Genomic DNA, 19,917 nt, shown 5'->3' with positions numbered 1-19,917 from the left:
GAGAGGTAAGGTTTGCATGAGAGATGAAGTATATGTGCTGATAACCTATTTGATGTCTAGTTTGTTTTTACATGATAGAATTGACTCCAGCTCCCCACTGTATTTACATTTCTCACATAGGGTGTTAGGTTGCTTTAGAAGTAAATGGTTGTTAGTATACATGAAGCAATTGCTAAATTGCCTCAAGATGCCCATATCAATCAAGCTGGCAGGAGAAATGATGGGAAACTGCCCATCCATTGTGGCAGGATTTTTCTGAATGTGGTATTTGGGAAGGAAGTGGGCTAGCTGGACGTAGTCACAAACAGCAAAACTGAAGCAGCAATTCAATTAAATACAGTTAACAAGGTGCAGTGCTGGCTTAAAATATACTTATTTTTCATTTTTTAAGTGGATGCCTTGGATTTCAGTGCAGATGCACTTCAGACCTCTGGCTAAAGTTGTCAAATGCTGAGCAGCTCTGGTAAACTGAGCTCAAACCCACGGCTTATATACAAGCAAATTTAAACAGGTTTAACACAACAATCAATGGGAAATCCCCAAACTGAGCCTTTGTACAGCAGTCCCCAACTCAAATGGGTCCTGAGCTACATACTTCTGCCATGAGGGTGCAGGGAGGCCTTCTTAATGTAAAATGACTGGTCTAAGAGCACAGTGATACCAAACAGTATAGATTCAGCAGATCTGAATCTAGCCTATGCTGTTAAGGCAAGAAAACACAATTTCTAGATGGGAAGGAGTAAGGGAGAGCCACTTAAAGGTGAACGTGAGAGTGTTTATTAATATACTATTAGATGATCTGCATTGGTACCACCTTCTGCACAAACTGGCAGCTCTTTGAGCAGCTGGGAATAGTAGGAGACTACGGAGAGTGTTTCTTATAGAGGATTTCAAACTGGAGAGGTTTGCTTATATGCAAGCACAGTGAGCCCCAAATGTGAGGCTTTTATAGGAGTAGGATAAAAAACTTTTATAAAGTTAAACCCTCAGGCCAATCAGATAAAAACACAATAAGCTTTCAACCAGTAGTTCCCATCTTGGATGGGTAGATTTTAGCTCTCTGTTCCCAGCAGAATGAAAAAGAACCCTTCCAATATAAAACAAGCTGGTTTTGAGCTCAAGTGCAGTGGCAAATGCTTTACAACAGAAGTAAGATTTCCTGCAATATCAGGAATCCTTAGAAATAGGTTCACTAACCCTGAAAAATGTTCACAACACACAAAAACTTTGCAAAACTTAGAACTAGTTTGTCAGACTCACTCAGAACAGTTTTTGCAGTATCAGAGGAGGTTAGGAAATATCAGAATATTGTTAAAACAACCTAAAAGTGGTACAATAACAAACATATGGAGTTTCTTTAAAAAGTGCATGCTTAAAAATAGAGATAAATTCAACCAAATAAATAAATGCAGCCCAGAACTGTTAAATATCACTGAAACAGTTTGGCAGGATTTTTCTGAATGTGGTATTTGGGAAGGAAGTGGGCTAGCTGGACTTAGTCACAAACAGCAAAAATGAAGCAGCAATTCAATTAAATACAGTTAACAAGGTGCAGTGCTGGCTTAAAATATACTTATTTTTCATTTTTTTTCAGTGGTTGCCTTGGATTTCAGTGCAGATGCACTCCAGACCTCTGGCTAAAGTTGTCAAATGCTGAGCAGTTCTGGTAAACTGAGCTCAAACCCACAGCTTATATACAGGTAAATTTAAACAGGTTTAACACAACTATCAATGGGAAATCCCCAGACTGAGCCTTTATGCAGCAGTCCCCAACTCAAATGGGTCCTGAGCTACACACTTCTGCCACGAGGGTGCAGGGAGGCCCTCTTAATGTAAAATGACTGGTCTAAGAGCACAGTGATACCAAACAGTATAGATTCAGCAGCTCTGAATCTAGCCTATGCTGTTAAGGCAAGGAAACACAATTTCTAGATGGGAAGGAGTAAGGGAGAGTCACTTAAAGTGAGAGTGCATATTAGTGTACTATTAGATTACCTGCATTGGTACCACATACTGCACAAACTGGCAGCTCTTTGAGCAGCTGGGAATAGTAGGAGACTATGGAGAGTGTTTCCTATAGAGGATTTCAAAGTGGAGAGGTTTGCTTATATGCAAGCACAGTGAGCCCCAAATGTGAGGCTTTTATGGGAGTAGGATGAAAAACTTTTATAAAGTTAAACCCTCAGATTAATCAGATAAAAACACAATAAGCTATCAACCAGTAGTTCCCATCTTGGATGGGTAGATTTTAGCTCTCTGTTCCCAGCAGAGTGAAAAAGAACCCTTCCGATATAAAACAAGCTGGGTTTGAGCTGAAGTGCAGTGGCAAATGCTTTACAACAGAAATAAGAATTCCTGCAATATCAAGAATCCTTAGAAATAACTTCTCTAACCCTGAGAAATGTTCACAACACACAAAAACTTTGCAAAACTTAGAAATATTTTGGCAGACTCACTCAGAACAGTTTTTGCCGTATCAGAGGAGGTTAGGAAATATCAGAATATTGTTAAAACAACCTAAGAGTGGTACAATAACAAATAGATGGAGTTTTTTTTTAAGTGCAGGCTGAAAAACAGTGATAAATTCAACCAAATAAATAAATGCAGCCCAGAACTGTTAAATATCACTGAAACAGAGTAAGTGCAAAAAAATATATATCAGCTTTGTAAGCCAGATGACTTTACAAGCAATCCAAGTCTTGCAGTCACAAGTGTCTAACCCAGGTGCAAGGAAGCTCTGAATAAATGAGTATATATACATAGTGAGAGGGTGCAGGTCCCCCACATTAGGAGATGCAGGGGAAGGGTTGAACATCAAGTTTTTGCAGTCACTGTTCTTTTTTGAATTCCTGTTAATTTTGTTCATAATTGTGGGACTCACTTTTATGGGTCTCACAATTACGAGGGGTTAAGCTTTAGGAGTACATTCTGAGAACAACGTCTGTACTGAAGTATAGTCCCACTAGTTCAAAAATGCCTTTTCCCTACCCTGAATATGGGGAACCTTCTATGATTCTAAACGATATGAACATATCAGCATGCATGCCTTATGTCCTGTAGATCAGAGTGTGTGTTGTACCTTTAAGAGCCATTCCAGTCTGTGGGCACGTGCATGTAAATACTGAGCACATGCAAGCAAGAGTGCCATTTTGAGTGAGCAGCTCTGTTGAAAGCATGTATGTGTGTAGCAGTCAGTCATTTAGTTTGTTTGTTTAAGCTTAATGTTTCAGTCATCCATCTTGATGTGTTTGTGTGTAATAAACTACTTAAATGAACACAGAAGCCTCATCATCTTATTTGAATGCACAAGATGAGTGACATGGTGTCAGAATGGGAAACAAAGTAACACTTCTTCAAGACTATGTGGCGCGTAGCCACAACTGGAGAAATATACAGAAGTGAATCATCTGAATTTCAAATGACTTGCAAACAGGTCAGAAAGATACATCTAGGTACTAAAACTTGTTTAAATAATAACTGTTTGAAAAGAGTTTCTAATTAAACAATGTTCAAAACTATGATATATTGATAAAAGTACTTGAAATGCTTACGAAAATGCTTCTGAATCACACAAAATGTATAAAAAAAGGGAAAGTGACCATATTTATTTCACTATGTGCTTCTTTTTCGTATTAACTAAAGCTGTTCGAAATATCCAACATGTGCAAAGCGTTTGCAAGTGTGCGCAGTATTACAGTGCAGTTATTTCACAGAATATAATAATTTCAAAGAGATTGTTGTGCAGCTGAATATTTTTCGAGTACCTGGTATTTGCTTTTGAATATAATTACAAAAGCATTTTGTTGGCATGTCAGAGGGATTTCACAGACCTACTCCACTTGCATTTGATAATAATGTTAAACTGGAGAGTGTTTCAGCAAGAGTACGATATTTTCATACAGACTGCTTTTTATGATAAACATGCATGCACTAAGGCATTTATTCTGCTTAATCTAGCTGGTTCAGAAGCCATTGAAAGGGAGTGTTCATTTGTGTATGCCCCAGCTGTGTATGCAGGGGAGGCAGGAGATCACCATATTGTGGTACCGGCTGAAACGAAGGAAGACCCTGAGTGCTTAAAATGTAAATTTAGAGAAATGTGTAACACCCAAAAGAATATTACAATGGAAAGGCACATATTTTACACAAGAGATCAAAAGCCTGGTGAACCGTTTGCAGCATGTATAATTGACTTGAGAAACGAGGCAAAAATGTGCAGGTTTGGTGATTTAAGAGATGAGCTGATAAAAGACAGGCTTGTGTGTGGTATTAAAGAAAGATTTTGCTTTGAGTCAGTGATTTAACTTTGAATAAGGCCATAGAGATCTGTCAGCTATATGAGCTCACAGAAAAGCAGACAAATTTGCTTACAAATGAGAAAAGCATGCTTGCAGTGCCTTCCAGTGCTAATGTTGATAGTATGCAGCATGAGGTCAAAAGATAGAAGCCTAAGGGCAGGGTCACTTCAGCAAAACCCAGAGCCACTACAGTAAACCCCAGGGCACACTCAGTAAAGCAGAGGGGTGAGTCAGCAAAACTTGCGACAGGCCTCATAGTCAACTGTCGTAATTGTGGAGGTAGCCATGAGCCCAAACATGAAAAGTGCTTAGCATTTGGTCAGCAGTGCCACACAAGTAAAAAGTGGAACCATTTCAAAATGTTCTGTAAATCAAAAGAGGCACATTCTTTTATTAAAAGAGAGCATTCAAAGAGACAAGTTGATCAACTAGAAAGCTGCAACCCTAATTTTTATGTTGATGGTGTGTCTGTGCTTGATGAAACAGCCAGTGCAGTAGATTTGTTGGTAAAGAATGAAGTATTTTGTACTGTTCTGATTAATGGGAGATCTGTAGGGCTCAATGTTGATACTGGTTCAAAGTGCAATGTTATGTCAGCAGAAATGTTTGCCAAAGTAAAAGCTGGTGAGAAGTTTGATCTGGCAAAATGTGCAAAGCTTGTTGCTTATGGTGGTGAAGAAATTCAAACCGAAGGGTCAGTAGTGCTTTCATGTCATTCTGCTGGGAACAGCTATGACTTGCCATTATACATAGTCAAGAGACATGTGCAGTCATTGTTAGGCCTCAAAGACAGTTTGAAAATGGGACTGCTTTCATTTAATGCAGAAGTCCACCATGTAAGCACTTGTAACAATGAAAATTTCACACAAACTATTTTTTCTGACTATGCTGATATTTTTGAAGACAACTTGGGCAAACTCCCAGTTGTGTAATCCATGAAGTTAGACCACAAGGTAAGCCCAATTATCAGACCAGCACAGAACATTCCAGTAGCCATGCAAGGCAGAGTCAAAGCTGAGCTAGACAGAATGGTGCATCTAGGAATAATTTGTCTAGTAGAAGAACCAACTGAATGGGTATCCTCCATGATGATAGCTCATAAAAAAAGCTCAGATTATATTAGACTATGTATTGATCCAAGAGATTTGAACAAAGCACTAAAACTACCTCATCATCCAATGCATACAGTTGAGGAAGTTGCTGCTCTTATGCCAAATGCCACTGTTTTTTTCTGTCTTAGATGCAAAAGGTTCATTTTGGCAAATTTTGCTTGACCGAAAATCTTCATTGCCAGCCACTTTCAGTACACCATTTGGAAGGTACAGATTTTTGAGAATGCCATTTGGGATACATTCTGCCAGTGAAGTCTTTCAATGTGCGATGAAGCAAATTTTTCTGGCTATCCATGTGCTATTATAGTAGATATTTTTGTAGGAGGCAATGATGAAGTTGAACATGATAAAATCCTCAGGAAAGCTCTGGAACATGCTCATGAATGAATCTTAAGCTAAATTGTCAGAAAAAGTTCAGGCTACCGGTAGTTACTTATGTGGGTCATTTGTTTACAATTTTAGACTTACGACCAGATCCTTCCAAGCAATCTGCAATTCTTGAGATGCCAGCTCCAGACAATGTCACCCCCTTACAAAGTTTTCTTGGCATGGTCAACTATTTGGGCAAGTTTATTCCAGATTTGAGTGACCTTTCAGCACCGCTAAGAGAGCTGACACACAAAGATGTAACCTGGTCCTGGTTGGAACAACACCAAAGAGCATTTGATGTCCTGAAACAGAGAATTGCCAGTACACCCACTTTAAGATATTATGATGTTCACAAACCTGTAACTCTTTCTTGTGATGCTTCGAAGTTTGGTCTAGGTGCAGTCATTCCTCAAGAGAGTAGACCAGTAGCCTATGCATCCAGAACTTTGACCCAAACTGAGATGCAGTAATGCAGTATGTTCAAGTAGAAAAATAGTTCTTGGCCATTGTGTTTGCATGTTCGAATTTCCATGATTATATTGTGTTTCTATTACGTGATCGAAAATCCCTTTAGGTGAATACGAAGATGTTGAACCATATTGCGCGAAGTATGTAAACCCCGAATGGTCAAAACCACGAATTTCAAAATGTCGATTTGTTTTGGTTGGCCCATCTGCGGTACAGCTCTGTAAGGTAAGTGTGCGATAGATAGGACTTTAGTGTTAGGATTTGGGTTAAGGTAAGTCCATAGATAGGCACTGTATGTAAGAGTTAGTGTAGTATTAGGTGTAAGGTTTTTTAAGTGTATGTATGAGTATTATTTATTTTGTTTAGGTGTATGTCTGTAGGGGATGTGTGTGGTAGTTACGGACCTTAGGGTTAGGGAGGGGTTAAGGAGAGTGCATAGATAGTTGTCTTTGTGGGGTTTAGTGTAGTGCTGGAGGTAGGGTTTTGGTGCTTTAGTTTAGGTTAGAAGTAGGGTTTGGTTAGTGTATGTATGTGGTTTATTTATTTTGTTTGGGTAGGTATTATGTAGCTGGTGGTGAGGTTGGCTGACTATGACAGTTCGATATTTTTTTTTTTGCGGTTTAGTACGTTTGGGATTTTTGCAGTTCGCAGTATAGGGGTCGATGTTTTGGTATTCGCACATAGGGTTTTTCGCTTTGCTAATATAGACCCATTATATTTATGACCAACCTATTCAAATGGAAACTGACCACCAACCTTTGCTTACTATTTTGAAAAAGCCAATGCACACAGCTTCTGTGAGATTGCAGTGCATGATGTTGAAATTGCAAAAGTGCAATTTTCACTTGGGCTACACAAAAGGCAATCTTCTTTATCTTGCTGATACTTTATCCAGATCACCCAGGAAAACTACTAAACAGCATGAAAATGAGCAACCTGATTTTGAATTCATGGAAGTGAGAAATTTTTCTTCCACACATCTTGATGAGCTCAGAACTCATACAGCTTCAGATCCAATTCTCCAGAAGCTCAACCACTTAATCAAGTCATGAATGACCATCAAATCAATTTTGTTTACCACCAGACATGCAATAGTATTTTCTTTACAGAGACCAGATTTGGATGGAAGATGAGATCATCATGAAAGGTCCAAAAGTGATTGTTCCAAAGTCCTTGCAACAAGAGTATATTAAAATCTTGCATCGTGGCCACCCAGGAACTGATTATACCAAAGGAAGGGCAGGAAGACTAGTATTTTGACCTATGTCAAAAGATATTGAGAAAGAACTTTCAGCTTGTTCTGTTTGTAATAGTACTAAACTGCATCAACAAAAAGAACCACTTCAGCTAAGCCAGATTCCTGAACTACCTTTATAAACAGTAGCTGCAGATATTTTCAAATGGAATGGTCAACATTATTTGGTGTTAGTAGAGTGTTATTCAGATTGGTTCGAGATTGACCTACTTCCTAATATCATGTCCAGCACTGTCATTACAAAGTTGAAGACATTTTTCTGTCCATGGTAGTCCGCACAATGTCATTTCTGACAATGGTGCACAGTTTACAAGTCAGCAGTTTAAAAGATTTGCTGAAATGTGTGACTTTGTTCATGTCACTTTTTTCATTTATTTATTGTCATTTGTTAACCGGGTTAGTCCAGCTGAGCCAAAGGCTCATTTTCAGTGGAGCCCCGAGGAGTAAAGCTCCAATTTACAAATTACAGTCATAGAAAAAAAAATAATCACAATCTTATAAAAAAGGGAAATTACATCTCAAAAGAGTTCACTACAGCAGTAAAATAGTTTCACACTAAAAATGTTTTGTTCAAAAAATGAAATGAAAATAGTGTACAGTATATACATGATGGTGTGGAAACTAGGGGAAAACCATATGAGTTATGTAGACATAGAGGGGACAGGAGGAGGAAAGCTGGGGGGGGGGGGGAGTAGTTATTTACGCATAGAGGAAGCTGGAGGAGACTCCACTACTTGTAGTCCTGAATACCCACAATTCTATGGTCTGGCTGAATGTGCAGTTCAAAGTGTAAACAGCTGTTGGAGAAATCCAAATATGACAGTACTGATGTTTTTCTTAATCTGCTTAACCTCAGAAACATTCCTCATGACAATTTACTTAGTTCGCTTGCCCAGAAATTAATGTTGAGACAAACCAGCACCACACTACCAATCAGTAAGAATTTGTGGAGTCTAAGTGCTAAAAACAACAAAGCAGTAAAAGCTTAACTACGAAAGAAGCATTTGTCCCAAAAGTCCTGCTATGATAAAACCAGCATGCCTCTGAATCCATTAAAAGAAGGAGAGATAGTGAGGATGCAGGCAGTGAAAGGATTTGACTGAATAGGACTTGTGAAACATTTGTGTGAGGAACCGAGAGTGTACATCACTGAGTCACAAGGGATGGAATTCAGGCGGAATCAGAAACATTTACTAATGGTGTCCGATGCAGTGTTACAGCATCTTGCCTGTAATAAGAGACTAATTCTCAGAGTGATTTGTCCAATGTTGTTCCTGTTCCAGAGTACATTTTATTGTCTGTTCCTGTTCCTGAAAGTATCCCTGAAAATCTAGAAGAGGAAAATTCCGCAGTGACTGTCCCTGTTGCTAAACCCAGCTGTAATTACTAAATTACAAGGTCAGGTCGTATATCAAGACCTAATCACAAAAAGACAGCAAACTGCACATGATTGTTATTGTTTGTATGTATCTGTGTAATTTCGAATTTGCATGCTTATCCAACTGTCATTTTCATTACACAACAGAATAGTCTAGTGGTGGCGAACCTTTTGCTCTCGGTGTGTCAAAAATTCAGAAAATGCTTATCTTGACTTTGCTGGCGTGTCACCCCCCCCCCCAAGAAAAAAAGAGAAAGAATTCCTTACATATTCATTTATTTAAAAAAATACAGTCCAATCATGTGTGTTGCTATGAATTATAAAAGTAAAAGAAAAATCAGTGACTTACAATAGAGAAAACAGTATGCGCACTGATATTGGGCTCAAAATAGTGCACCAAAAAATTGCCCTACTTTTAATAGCAATTTTGAATTAAACTGAAAAAATATGGAATGCATTGCATTTGATTTGATTAACATCAGTTAATGACTTTTTTGTTCCCGAGTTTTAATAGATAAGTGCAGGGTCACATATTTCTTGTATTTTTGTTCATGCAGTTTCTTTGGTAACTCGGGTGTTGGTGAATGCTGGTGTGTCACCCAAAACATCATGGCATATCACCTTTGATACTGGTGTCATAGGTTCACCATCACTGGAATCGTCAAAGAGGGAGGATGTAGATCAGTGTGGGTCTACTTTAGGACCTCGAAAGTTTAATAGCTCAAATGCATATGGATCGAACCATATGCATCGAACTATTAAACAATCGAAGTCCAAAAAAAAAAAATACACAAAAAAAAAAATTAAACTAGTGCACCCCCCACACCCACCGCTACTTAAATATACCAACTCTGAGATCGCACTACATTGAAGTAAATGGAAATCTCCACCTACAGAGATTTCTGTTTACATTTACAATGTTTTGCGCTTTCGGTGTACTCGTGTCAAGAATATCGTATTCGATATTCTAGGACTTCGAGCACATAAAGTAGACCTAATCAGTGTGTGTGTGTGTGTGTGTGTGTGTGTGTGTGTGTGTGTGTGTGTGTGTGTGTGTTGTACCTTTAAGAGCCATTCCAGTCCGTGGCCACATGCATATAAGTACATGCAAGCAAGAGTGCCATTTTGAGTGAGCAGCTGGAGTGAAAGCATGCATGTGTGTAGCAGTCAGTCATTTAGTTAGTTTGTTTAAGTTTATTGTTTCAGTAATCCATCCTGATGTGTTTGTAATAAACTACTTAAACAAACATCCAAGCCTCATCATCTTATTTGAATACAACAAGACGAGTGACATATCCCTCTAGACTGACTGAAAAAAGGTAGAAAGAACCACCTGAAGTGTTACTATATTGAAGGTCGTGCATTTTAGGTGTTTGTTCAGATAACACAGATCCAGATAGATCTTCAAGTTCTGTTTTTCTACTCTGAAGATGAGAAGAACCTTAAGTATTTTTTACAGAACAGAATGTATACCATATATGACCCTATAGATAACATTTTATATCAGACAGATTTTGCCCTAGTTAACAAGGTTTGTATTCCTTAGAATGGCCCTACAAGTTGGCTTTGACAGGAACTGTATTTTTCAGTCTGACTTCAGTCCGACCATCTAAGGAAACCTTGTTCTGATTGCTTTTGTAATAACATATCTTGCATCCCCAAGAAGGTCACTGAAATGGTGGGCAGAAATATAAGAGTTTGAGTGAAAAGGATGACATGCGTGTCCTGCCACTGAGGTGCGAGTGTACAGAAAGAGCATGTACGTGTGTACCTAGTCAGAATTCTTAGTACCCTTAACAAATGCTTCTGCTCTGTGAGAGGTTTCTTAATCTGATCAACACTGAACTTGTTAACATCAAGCAGACTGACCACACTGTTCCACTGCCCCTTCCTGACTGACTGCATATGCTTGCAAAACACAGAATCTGATGTTGTCTTTTCCATCTGTTCCTAACGGATGGGTTTCAGATCCAACTTTAGCCACTTTTCATACTTAGGATACATAGTTCAGGCTCCTCCCTTTACCCATAATCCCTATCTACATTACACCAGATATTGTTTGCCACTCTCAGCATTTAGACAGGTCATCGTAAGGTAATTCAAGCTTTTTTCTTGTCACCTTTTTCTTCCTTTGCTCATTTCCTACTATTGTTGGAGTCTTTTTTGCTCTTTCCTTAAGCTTTCTTTTCCTCTCCTAGAGTAAAAAAAACATATTTGTTTAGAGTGGGCTGTGTGTCTGTTGGGTCTCGTGTCTTCCCTCTCATTGCTTTCTCTGTCTTCTACAAGGACTTGTAGTATATTTGTGGACCATTGCTGGTACCTTTTCCCATCTGTCTCCTTTATGAAATAATTTTTATTACCATTGCTGGCAGGCTGCCTTTCTCTGCCTTTTTGTTGTGTTTGTTTTTGAGTGTGTGTGTGTATTTTTTGCTGACAATATCTGAAAAGCCAACAGGCTTTAAAAATGTGTCATTTGAAGGCATAAAATTCCAAACTCCAATGTCCATTCAGAGTGTATTTATTATTTAGGAGCTGGTCACTTAGATACAGAGTATGACATTTGTTCAGCATTCAATCACCGGGCTTTAGTAGAGTGGAGGAAGAAGCTTGTGCTTAAAGGACTTCTTCCTTCCTCTTAATCTTCTGTTTCTGGAGTGTCCCCTTCCTCTAAAATCCTGCATAAAAATTGAACGTGGACAAATGTGAGAAGATCAAAGAGAAACCTAAAGAGCTAAGGATGCATTCCCCTCATCTCCTTCATTGGCTCTGACTTCAGCTCCACCTCCTAAAATTCCATGAACCTTGGATTCAGCTATCTCCTCAGATTCATCATACTTCTCCTCAAGAATTCCTTCGCAAAGAGAACCCATGTTCTCTTTGAAGTCGATAGTGACCAAATTACATTCTGCCTTTCTGCAAGATACACCTCATAAGGTTTCCAGACCTCCTTCACCCTCATCTTCCTTCAGATCTACCAGAAGTTTATCCAAGGCTGATGTGGACAGAATAGTAAGGAAATTCCTCAGGAGCCAAATTAAGTTGGGAGTTCTTCCAGCTCCAGCTCCAATAAAAACTGTGAGTTTGGACTGTCATTGATACCCATGGCTCCTACTACTGTGATCCAGTATTGGAGATTTCAGATCCAAGACTTCCCAGATTATCTGCTTTGAATCCAAAGTTGTGGTCTTCTTCAACTCCGACATCCTCTCTGATCCAGACTGTGCCAATGCTGTTGGAGATGAAGCTGTGGCCCCAAATTCAGTGGGAGCAGATCAGTTCTGAGACTTCCACGTGGAGCCTCAGCACTAGATAGCTTGGCCTCAATTTCTGCTTTGAGACTTCGTCAGGAGGATTCTCTTGGCCACCAGGGTCAGACAGCATTGGTTCCTACTGGGGTGGTCTTTGTGTTTTTTGGCTTCTACTTTCAAGGCAGTAGGGAGATCTTTCTCCAACTTGGAAGACTGGGCATCCTTGCCCCCCTTGGGTACTCCCTCTCCACAACTGTCTGCCCTGGGTCCTAAACCTGCTCTTTCTATCCCATTGGGACAGCTGGTCCGTGCTAGTCTTAAGTTGGTCCTCATCCAGGTCTTCCCTCAGACTTCAGAGTTTTTCCAAGATCATCTCCCAGTGGAAGCTCCTTTGAAGTATAAGTGCAAGAGAAGGCACAGCAACTCCTCACAGGAGTCTCTGACAGAAGATATGAATTTCAATGAAGGGGAGGGGTCCCCCAGATCACCCCTCGAGAATGTCTCCTTTGGTGAGATTCTCAAAATATTGAGGTTGGTCTTCCAAAGCCCCTTCCCAGTAGGAGTCTGGCTTTTGCACCAGCTCAGCTCCTTTCTGAGTGGTCCCTCTGGCTGATGAGATGATGGACCTAATCTCTCACCAGGCATCTAAGAAGTCAGACAAGTATTTGGTAGACTCTAAGGACTGTGCCAGTTGGATTAAGGGTGGCAGCTACTAAAAATGAACTTACCAAGGAGAGTTCATCTGTCCACCCTCCTATTATGGAGTCCAGGGCTTTGGACAAATATGGGAAGTGAGTTATGCTTCAGTGGCCTTTGCCTTAAGATTGCTGAACTATTTGGCATACTTAAGATTTCAGAGAGACTTGACCAAGGAACTTTTCAAGTTCCTCTCAGGGTCCATGTTTGTGGAAGACAAGAAAACTGTGAGTTTGTGCAGCCTTCAATCCATTTCCAACACCACCATACATTTGATTTCTAATGTAATGGAAAGCATATCTAGAGTAACAGATTCTGGTATTACAATTCGGAGACTGCCTTGACATGCTTATGTGACTTCACAGAACCCTTTAAGATGTCTTTCATCAATGCTGCCTTTAATGGATCAACCTTATTTGGCCATAAAATTAAAGGGTCATTCCTCAGGAGTGAGAAGGATGGGAAAACTATTTCTGCCATAGGAATACATTTTTCAACTGCCCAGATGACCTTCTCTAGGAACTAGAAGGGGGCAGGAAGATGTGGTTCCACAAATCACAGGAGTTTACCCAAGATTCTTCTGGAGATAGATCCACTCAAGGTAGAAGGGGGAATAGCAAACATTGCTCATGTGGCAGAGGAGGCCTGCAAAACTAAGGCTTCAATGGTCCCTTCACCAAGAAGCCTTGGCACTCCTGAAGGGTTGCCTGACTGCTGCACTCTGGAGACAGTCAGGGGGCACTTATCCCCATTCCCAGAAGCCTGGACATCCATTACCAAAGATGCCTGGGTGCAGACAATCATCACCAGAGGTTATTACATTCCTTTTTCCCTTCTTCCACCAAAAGTAATGAAAAAGCTACCCAATGTTTCACTCCCACAAAGAAAAGTAGTGGAATTGGGAATCGAAAAGCTGCTAGCAAAAAGAGTCAGTTAAAATGTCCTGCCAGACCAGCAAGGGTTCCAAACTTATTCAGGATTCTTTTTGGTGCCAAATAAGAATAAGGATCTCGGGCCACTCTTGGACCTAAGCCATCTGAATTTGTTTGTCAAAGACTCAAATTTCAGAATGATCATAGTTCATTCTATACTCTCATTCTATACTCTCACTCTTATGGAAAAATGATTGGATGTGCTTGATAGACCTTCAGGATGCATACTATCATATCAAAGTAGACAGGAGGTCCAGAAAGTTTCTGCACTTCTGGCTGGAGCCAGTCATTTTCAATTCACAGCTCTGCCTTTTGACCTCACAACAACCCCCTCAGGTGTCCACCAAGTGCATGACAGTGGTTGCAGCTCACTTGAGATTGTTTGGATTCTGGGTATTTCTCTACCTTGATGACTGGCTCCTCACTGCTTCCACTAAGCATCTCCTAATCCATGCCAGGGGACTACCTTCTTCAACTCTGCTTCAAACTGGGCCTCATGGTCAGTTATGACAAATCACATCTCCCCCAGACACAAGTCCTAGAGTTTATAGGTGCTTATTTGGATGCTGTTTCCCAGACAGCATGGCTTTCCACACACTGGATTGGCCATGCTACAAAATCTAGCCCTACAACTACTCTCTTGTCAACCTTCTCTAGCCAACTTGGTTTTGCAGCTTCAAGGTCTATGGCTGCTTCATTCACTCTTGTTCCAATGGTGAGATTCCATATGAGAGTACACCAGTGGACTCTATCAGTTCATTGGCTGATCAAATAACAGCCGATGAATTTCCTGATTCAAATCACCAAAACTTGCTGGAAACATGTAACCTGGTGGATCCAGGCACAGGAGGTTTCTTCAGGGCTACCCCTTTTTTCCCACCTTACCCAAGGCCACTGTGACCACAAATGCTTCCCAATTGGAGTGGGAATGGCACTATCTGGGAAAGATGGTACATGGCATGTGATCCCCCTCAGAGGCCAATTTGCAGATCAGTGTTCTAGAGATGAGAGCAGACCTTCCTGGAGTTGCAGGCCTTTCAGGATGCTGTCCCTCTAGGGATGATTGCCATACAGACAGACAAATTGGTGGTCTTGTGCATCAACAAATGGGGGGGAGACTCGCTTCTGCCCTTCCAATTCCTCTCTAACAGCAATGCACATTCCAGGCAAATTCAATGTGTTAGTGGACAGGTTGAGCAGATCTATTCTACTGGATGATCTGAAAAAGGCACTCGCCAAAAGCGCTTAGCACTCAGTCCTACTACAAGAGTTTTATTGTATCTGCTTACATTAAAGTTTTGCTAATGTTTAGCACTTCAAATATTCATACACATCCATGTGGCTTAGCTTTCATTTAAAGTTGGATAATCTGTTCTACGCTTCTCTTACCTAGACAGTTATAGTGTCATTGTTACAGGTTTTATTTAGTTATTTATTTATTTTGGGGGAGGGTTTAGCCCGTTGTGTCCTAGGACTGTGGGCAAACTCAATCTGAGATACTTTTGGTGTCTGGTGGGGATTATGCGTAAGGGAAGGAGCTTAAGCTATGGATCCTAAGTCTGAAATGTGGCTGAAGTTAGATCTAAGGTCAAATCTAAAACACATCAATTGAGGAAAGATGGAAACAGACACCACAGATGCATTTATTTGAAAGCATAGTCCTGCTGTACTCCTAATATGGAGATTCTGTCAGAATGTTCTTGATTTATGTGTATATAGACACACACACACACACACACACACACACACACACACACACACACACACACACACAGGCACACACACACACACACGCACACTCACACACATGCACACTCACTCACTCCAAGATCACATAAACTTGAAAGAAAGAGAATGTATTTTCCCTTTTCTCTGTGTCACTGTTACCACAGAAGTAGTCTTACTAGAGATTAGGTATGGGAGAGCGAGAGAGGCTTTCCCCATGAGGGTGTTGGAGATGCAGCCCATCTGCAAAAAAAAAAAAATTTGCCTTAAGATGTACATCAGTTTCTTGAAGATGAAGGCTATGAAGAAATGTAGTTACATATCAGAAGATGTTTCATAAAGCAAAACTAGCAAAAGGTTTTATTTAGTCTGTATTGTGCGAGAAAGTCCTTTGGCAGAAAATGAATGCTGACCACACTCCCAGGTGTTCAGTTAATGATAACCTTTCTACAGAACCTGATAATTGTAACATTCATCATTGTACAGAAACAAAATTAAGGAATGATTCTCACTAAACTTTGTAGCATACTAAACAACAGGGTTAGATGATGATCTATAAGCCATCCCAGATACACACATCAGCACTTAAGAAAAGAATTCAGATTTATTTCTGTAACATTTATATTAAATGTAAGCAGCCTTTTCAGTCCCACAGAATACCTTCTCCTAATATAATATCATCCTTCAAAAGACATTTAGCATAGACTTTAAAATAGAATATATTTTGAATTTATCTACCAGTCATGGGAAACATTTTTTTCCAAATCTCATTTTTATAACAAAAAACATAATTTTAACACAGAGTAAGGAGAACTGTTGATGACTTCAGAAAATGAGACCGATTCTAATCAAAACTTGTAACAAGTAAGCAGGGCATATGAAATGCCCCTTTAGCATACATCTTCTCAAGTCCTTCATGCAGAAATATTTCACAACCTTCAGTTGCAAATAGGCTGTCATAAATATCACCCAATGGGTCTAAGTCAGATGATCGAGTTTTCAGAAACCCAAAATTCATACGGTCGAGACCATATAATCGAGTTTCTGAAAACTCGAAGATCAAAAAAACCCACAAAAATCTGTGCCCTCCACACTCCCTGAAAATTATATATACCAACTCCAAGATCGCACTACAGTGAGGAAAATAATAAATTTCCCCATCCACATGGTACTGCAATCTCCATTCAAAAGCTTCCGGTTTTCAAAAACTCGATCATATGATTTCAACCATATGAATTTCGAGTTTCTCAAAACTCAGTCAGCTGATAAAGATCCCACCCAATACATATCCGTTAGCTCTTTTCTCATTGGCTGCACATTGTTTCATGTTAAAATAGAGTAAAGCAGTTCCTATGATGTGATTTTTCTGCTGATCTTGTCATGTCTAACTTCTGTATCATAAAACATTTGCAAAATTCAGATGCTACTGTTATATTTCTGGCAGGCCTCCTGACTGACCATCCTGATGAAGTCTCACCATACTGACTATATATCCCCAGGCCAGACCCGTACCAGACTTTCAGTAAGAGACTATATATCCCCAGACAAGATCCATAACAGATGTTCATTAAGAGACTGTATATCCCCAGGCCAGATCCATACCAAACCTTCAGTAAGAGGCCATATATCCCCACGCCAGATTCATACCAGATGTTCAGTAAGAGTCTGTATATCCCCAGGCCAGATCCATACCAGACCTTCAATAAGATAGGTGTGGCAGCTGATGACATGAGTTGATGCACTGCTGAAGGGTAAATGTCAGTCAGACAGGACAGCCACTGTCAAAGTTAAATGTACAGAAAAGCAATCTTTTTTTTTTTGTTTTTGTTTTTGGAAAAATCTGCAGGAATTTGCCCATTGTTTACATAAGTCTTATTGTGTCATAATTAATAACAAGCCCTGTTTTTTCCTCAATAGACCTATATACGGAGTGTGGACAAAGACTTTGTGGCAGCTACAATACAAGCCATTGGACGGTGTGCTACAAATATTGGTGAGGTCCGTGACACCTGTCTGAATGGATTAGTCCAGCTACTGTCTAACCGTGATGGTGAGTAATTAATAGTCAACTATCTACCTGTTTGCTTCCACTTGCTGCAATTAAATAAATCCACAGACTGGTCATTACCTATTATGGCAGAAATAAAGAAGTTTCTTGCTCTCATATTTTTAATCCATATTTGCAGAGCTTAGGAAGTATTTGGACAATTAGATGACTGTCAACACAGCTCTGTTTCAGGTAAGTTCTGTCAGACCAGCTTCACTGAGTATTATAAGGGGAGAAGAAAACTAGCTAACATCAATAAAAGGGGTGTCATGTGTTTCAAATATAGCAAAGCATTTAAAATGGTGATGTAAGCATAAATACTGAGAAGGGGTTCCTGTTGTAACCCCTGGGACTGTAAATGAGATCCTTAGAATTATGCAACTATTAGAGTGATTGTGGAGGAACACATGCTAAGTCTGAGGATGTCATACCTTAGAAGTATTCCTTTTACTTTAAAGTACAGCATCCTCAGATTTAATATGTACAGTTGGTGGGGGTCTAGAGGAGCATAAACCCACCACCACCATATCAGGAGATATCCTTCTATTCTTTACATGTAGGAATCCTCGTTTTTAATTTCTCCAAGTCTTTTGGGTTTCTAATACCATGACAGGAATGGACCCCATTCCTAAGTCAAAGTACGATTAAAGTTCATGAAATTAGTATTGTTTCATACTTTGATGTCAGAGAAAAGTGTTCTTCGCTGCACCCGCAATGTGCCCAGTAATGACTTCTTCTGCAATTCGTACGGTGTTACATAAACTGGTAACATATCTAAATACAATTGTAAATTCTTTTTTATAAGACCAGTTGCTCCTATTACTACTGGAACTGTCTGGGTATCTTTCTTCCACATGGCTCTCATTTCTGCCTGCAGATCAACTTATTTTATGACTTTGTGCCTCATTGTACGCAAGACACTATAGTCACTGGGTGTGGCAATTTCAATGATCAATGCTACTTTTGTCTTCTTTTCCTGGACCACTATATCTGTTTTTTTAGCGTCTATCTTTTGAACTGTTGGTATTGGGTAATCCCATGTGATATAAACCTCATAATTTTCTATGATTCTTTGTGGCTCATGTTTCTAATGTTTTTCAGCCACTTCGATACCATAACATTTGCACAATCTCCAGTGTAACAGTCTCGCCACATTATTATGCCTTTCAGTGTACAGTCCCTCTGCCTCCACCATGGGCGACCCAGTGTCCAGCCAGTATACAAAAGCTTTTAAGTACGTGAGACATTACACTGATGGCTAAGGAGAACATTGGCCATAAAAGTGGTGTGCTTGTACAATCCTACTTCTTTGCCTTGCTCCAAACACCATCTTCGACTGATGGATCTGTTCACCTGAGTCATTTGCTGCAGGTCTACTTTTCAGATAAATTCCCCTTTGGGATTGTTTGCTACTGCTTTTTGTTGTGAGGGTTTTTTGTCATCCAGGAAAGGCAAGTGCCAATGTGGAAGACAGATTCCACACAAGGATAGCCAAGACCTGTGTCTGTTTTGTTTGGGGCCTATGCATGACCATACTATTTGCTCTGTTTGCCAGGCCTTCATCCCAAGACCCTATGTAGCCATCTTTCATCCCTTAAGGTATATTTAGAAAATCAGGGACTGAAGCGGTTAGCTAGGGACATCATGGAAGGTGCGTCTGGGACTTCTGTTAAACCTGTATTGAAGAGGAAGGCCAAGAAGCCGGGGCCAAGAAACCGGGGCCTGAATCTTCAGCTGTGCCTTCTACCTCTAACATTGGTTGGCTTGGTTTCTTTGGCAGGTACTACATCAGATGCTGTCAAGGAATTTGCCTTAGGCATGCCCTTGGAGGCCAAGAAGATGCCCGCATCAGACAGTCAGGGGGAACCAAGGCTCATTATTTTGGAAGGTCCTAGGGGTATCCCTGAGATATTAGTCAGGGAGGATATTCTGACTATATTATTGAGTGCAGGCCTATGTCGGGTACCTCCACTTTCCATCAGGCTGATGTAAGATTAAAAAAGAAGCAGAAAACCAAGCACATTTCTCCACCTAAGACTCCACAATCAGATTGGGAAACTTTTTCTCCTTGCTTAATGCATTCATGGCTGTTAAGCCTCCTTCAGCTGATCCTGTTTCTTCTTTAACTTTTTCCCCACTCACAAGGGTTAGGGTGCTAGAATCTTCTGAGGATGAGGGTTCTACTGAGGATGAATCTTTGGCTTATTCCAATCAAATTCCATCCCATCTTGAATATGCTTTGCCTGAGGAAGAGTCAAATGGTGCAGATTCACCAGTGGAAGAGATCACATTTGGGGAAACCTTAGTTAAAATGAGGGAATTCTTTAACTGGGACTGCTGTCAGGTGTCTGAGGTGAGTATGATCTTTTACAAATGGATTCTCCTTCCC

At 40.1% G+C, this 19,917-nt stretch overlaps 1 protein-coding gene across 4 annotated transcripts in view; it reads left to right on the top strand.

The window, feature by feature from the left end:
• The window catches only part of AP3B2 (adaptor related protein complex 3 subunit beta 2), a 905,004-nt gene that overhangs the window by 549,065 nt on the left and 336,022 nt on the right, over nt 1-19,917 (top strand). For all 4 annotated transcript variants that reach the window (XM_044077817.1, XM_044077816.1, XM_044077814.1 and 1 more), the window contains exon 13: nt 17,399-17,531. In XM_044077817.1, the coding sequence (XP_043933752.1) occupies nt 17,399-17,531 (133 nt within the window). The remainder of the gene's footprint in view (nt 1-17,398; nt 17,532-19,917) is intronic.

The sequence above is a fragment of the Protopterus annectens genome, chromosome 7.part0 (genome assembly GCF_019279795.1).
Source record: "Protopterus annectens isolate FY-2018-M chromosome 7.part0, PAN1.0, whole genome shotgun sequence".
In the NCBI taxonomy this organism is placed as follows: Eukaryota; Metazoa; Chordata; order Ceratodontiformes; family Protopteridae; genus Protopterus; species Protopterus annectens.
This window is presented reverse-complemented; position numbering and strand designations above follow the sequence as displayed.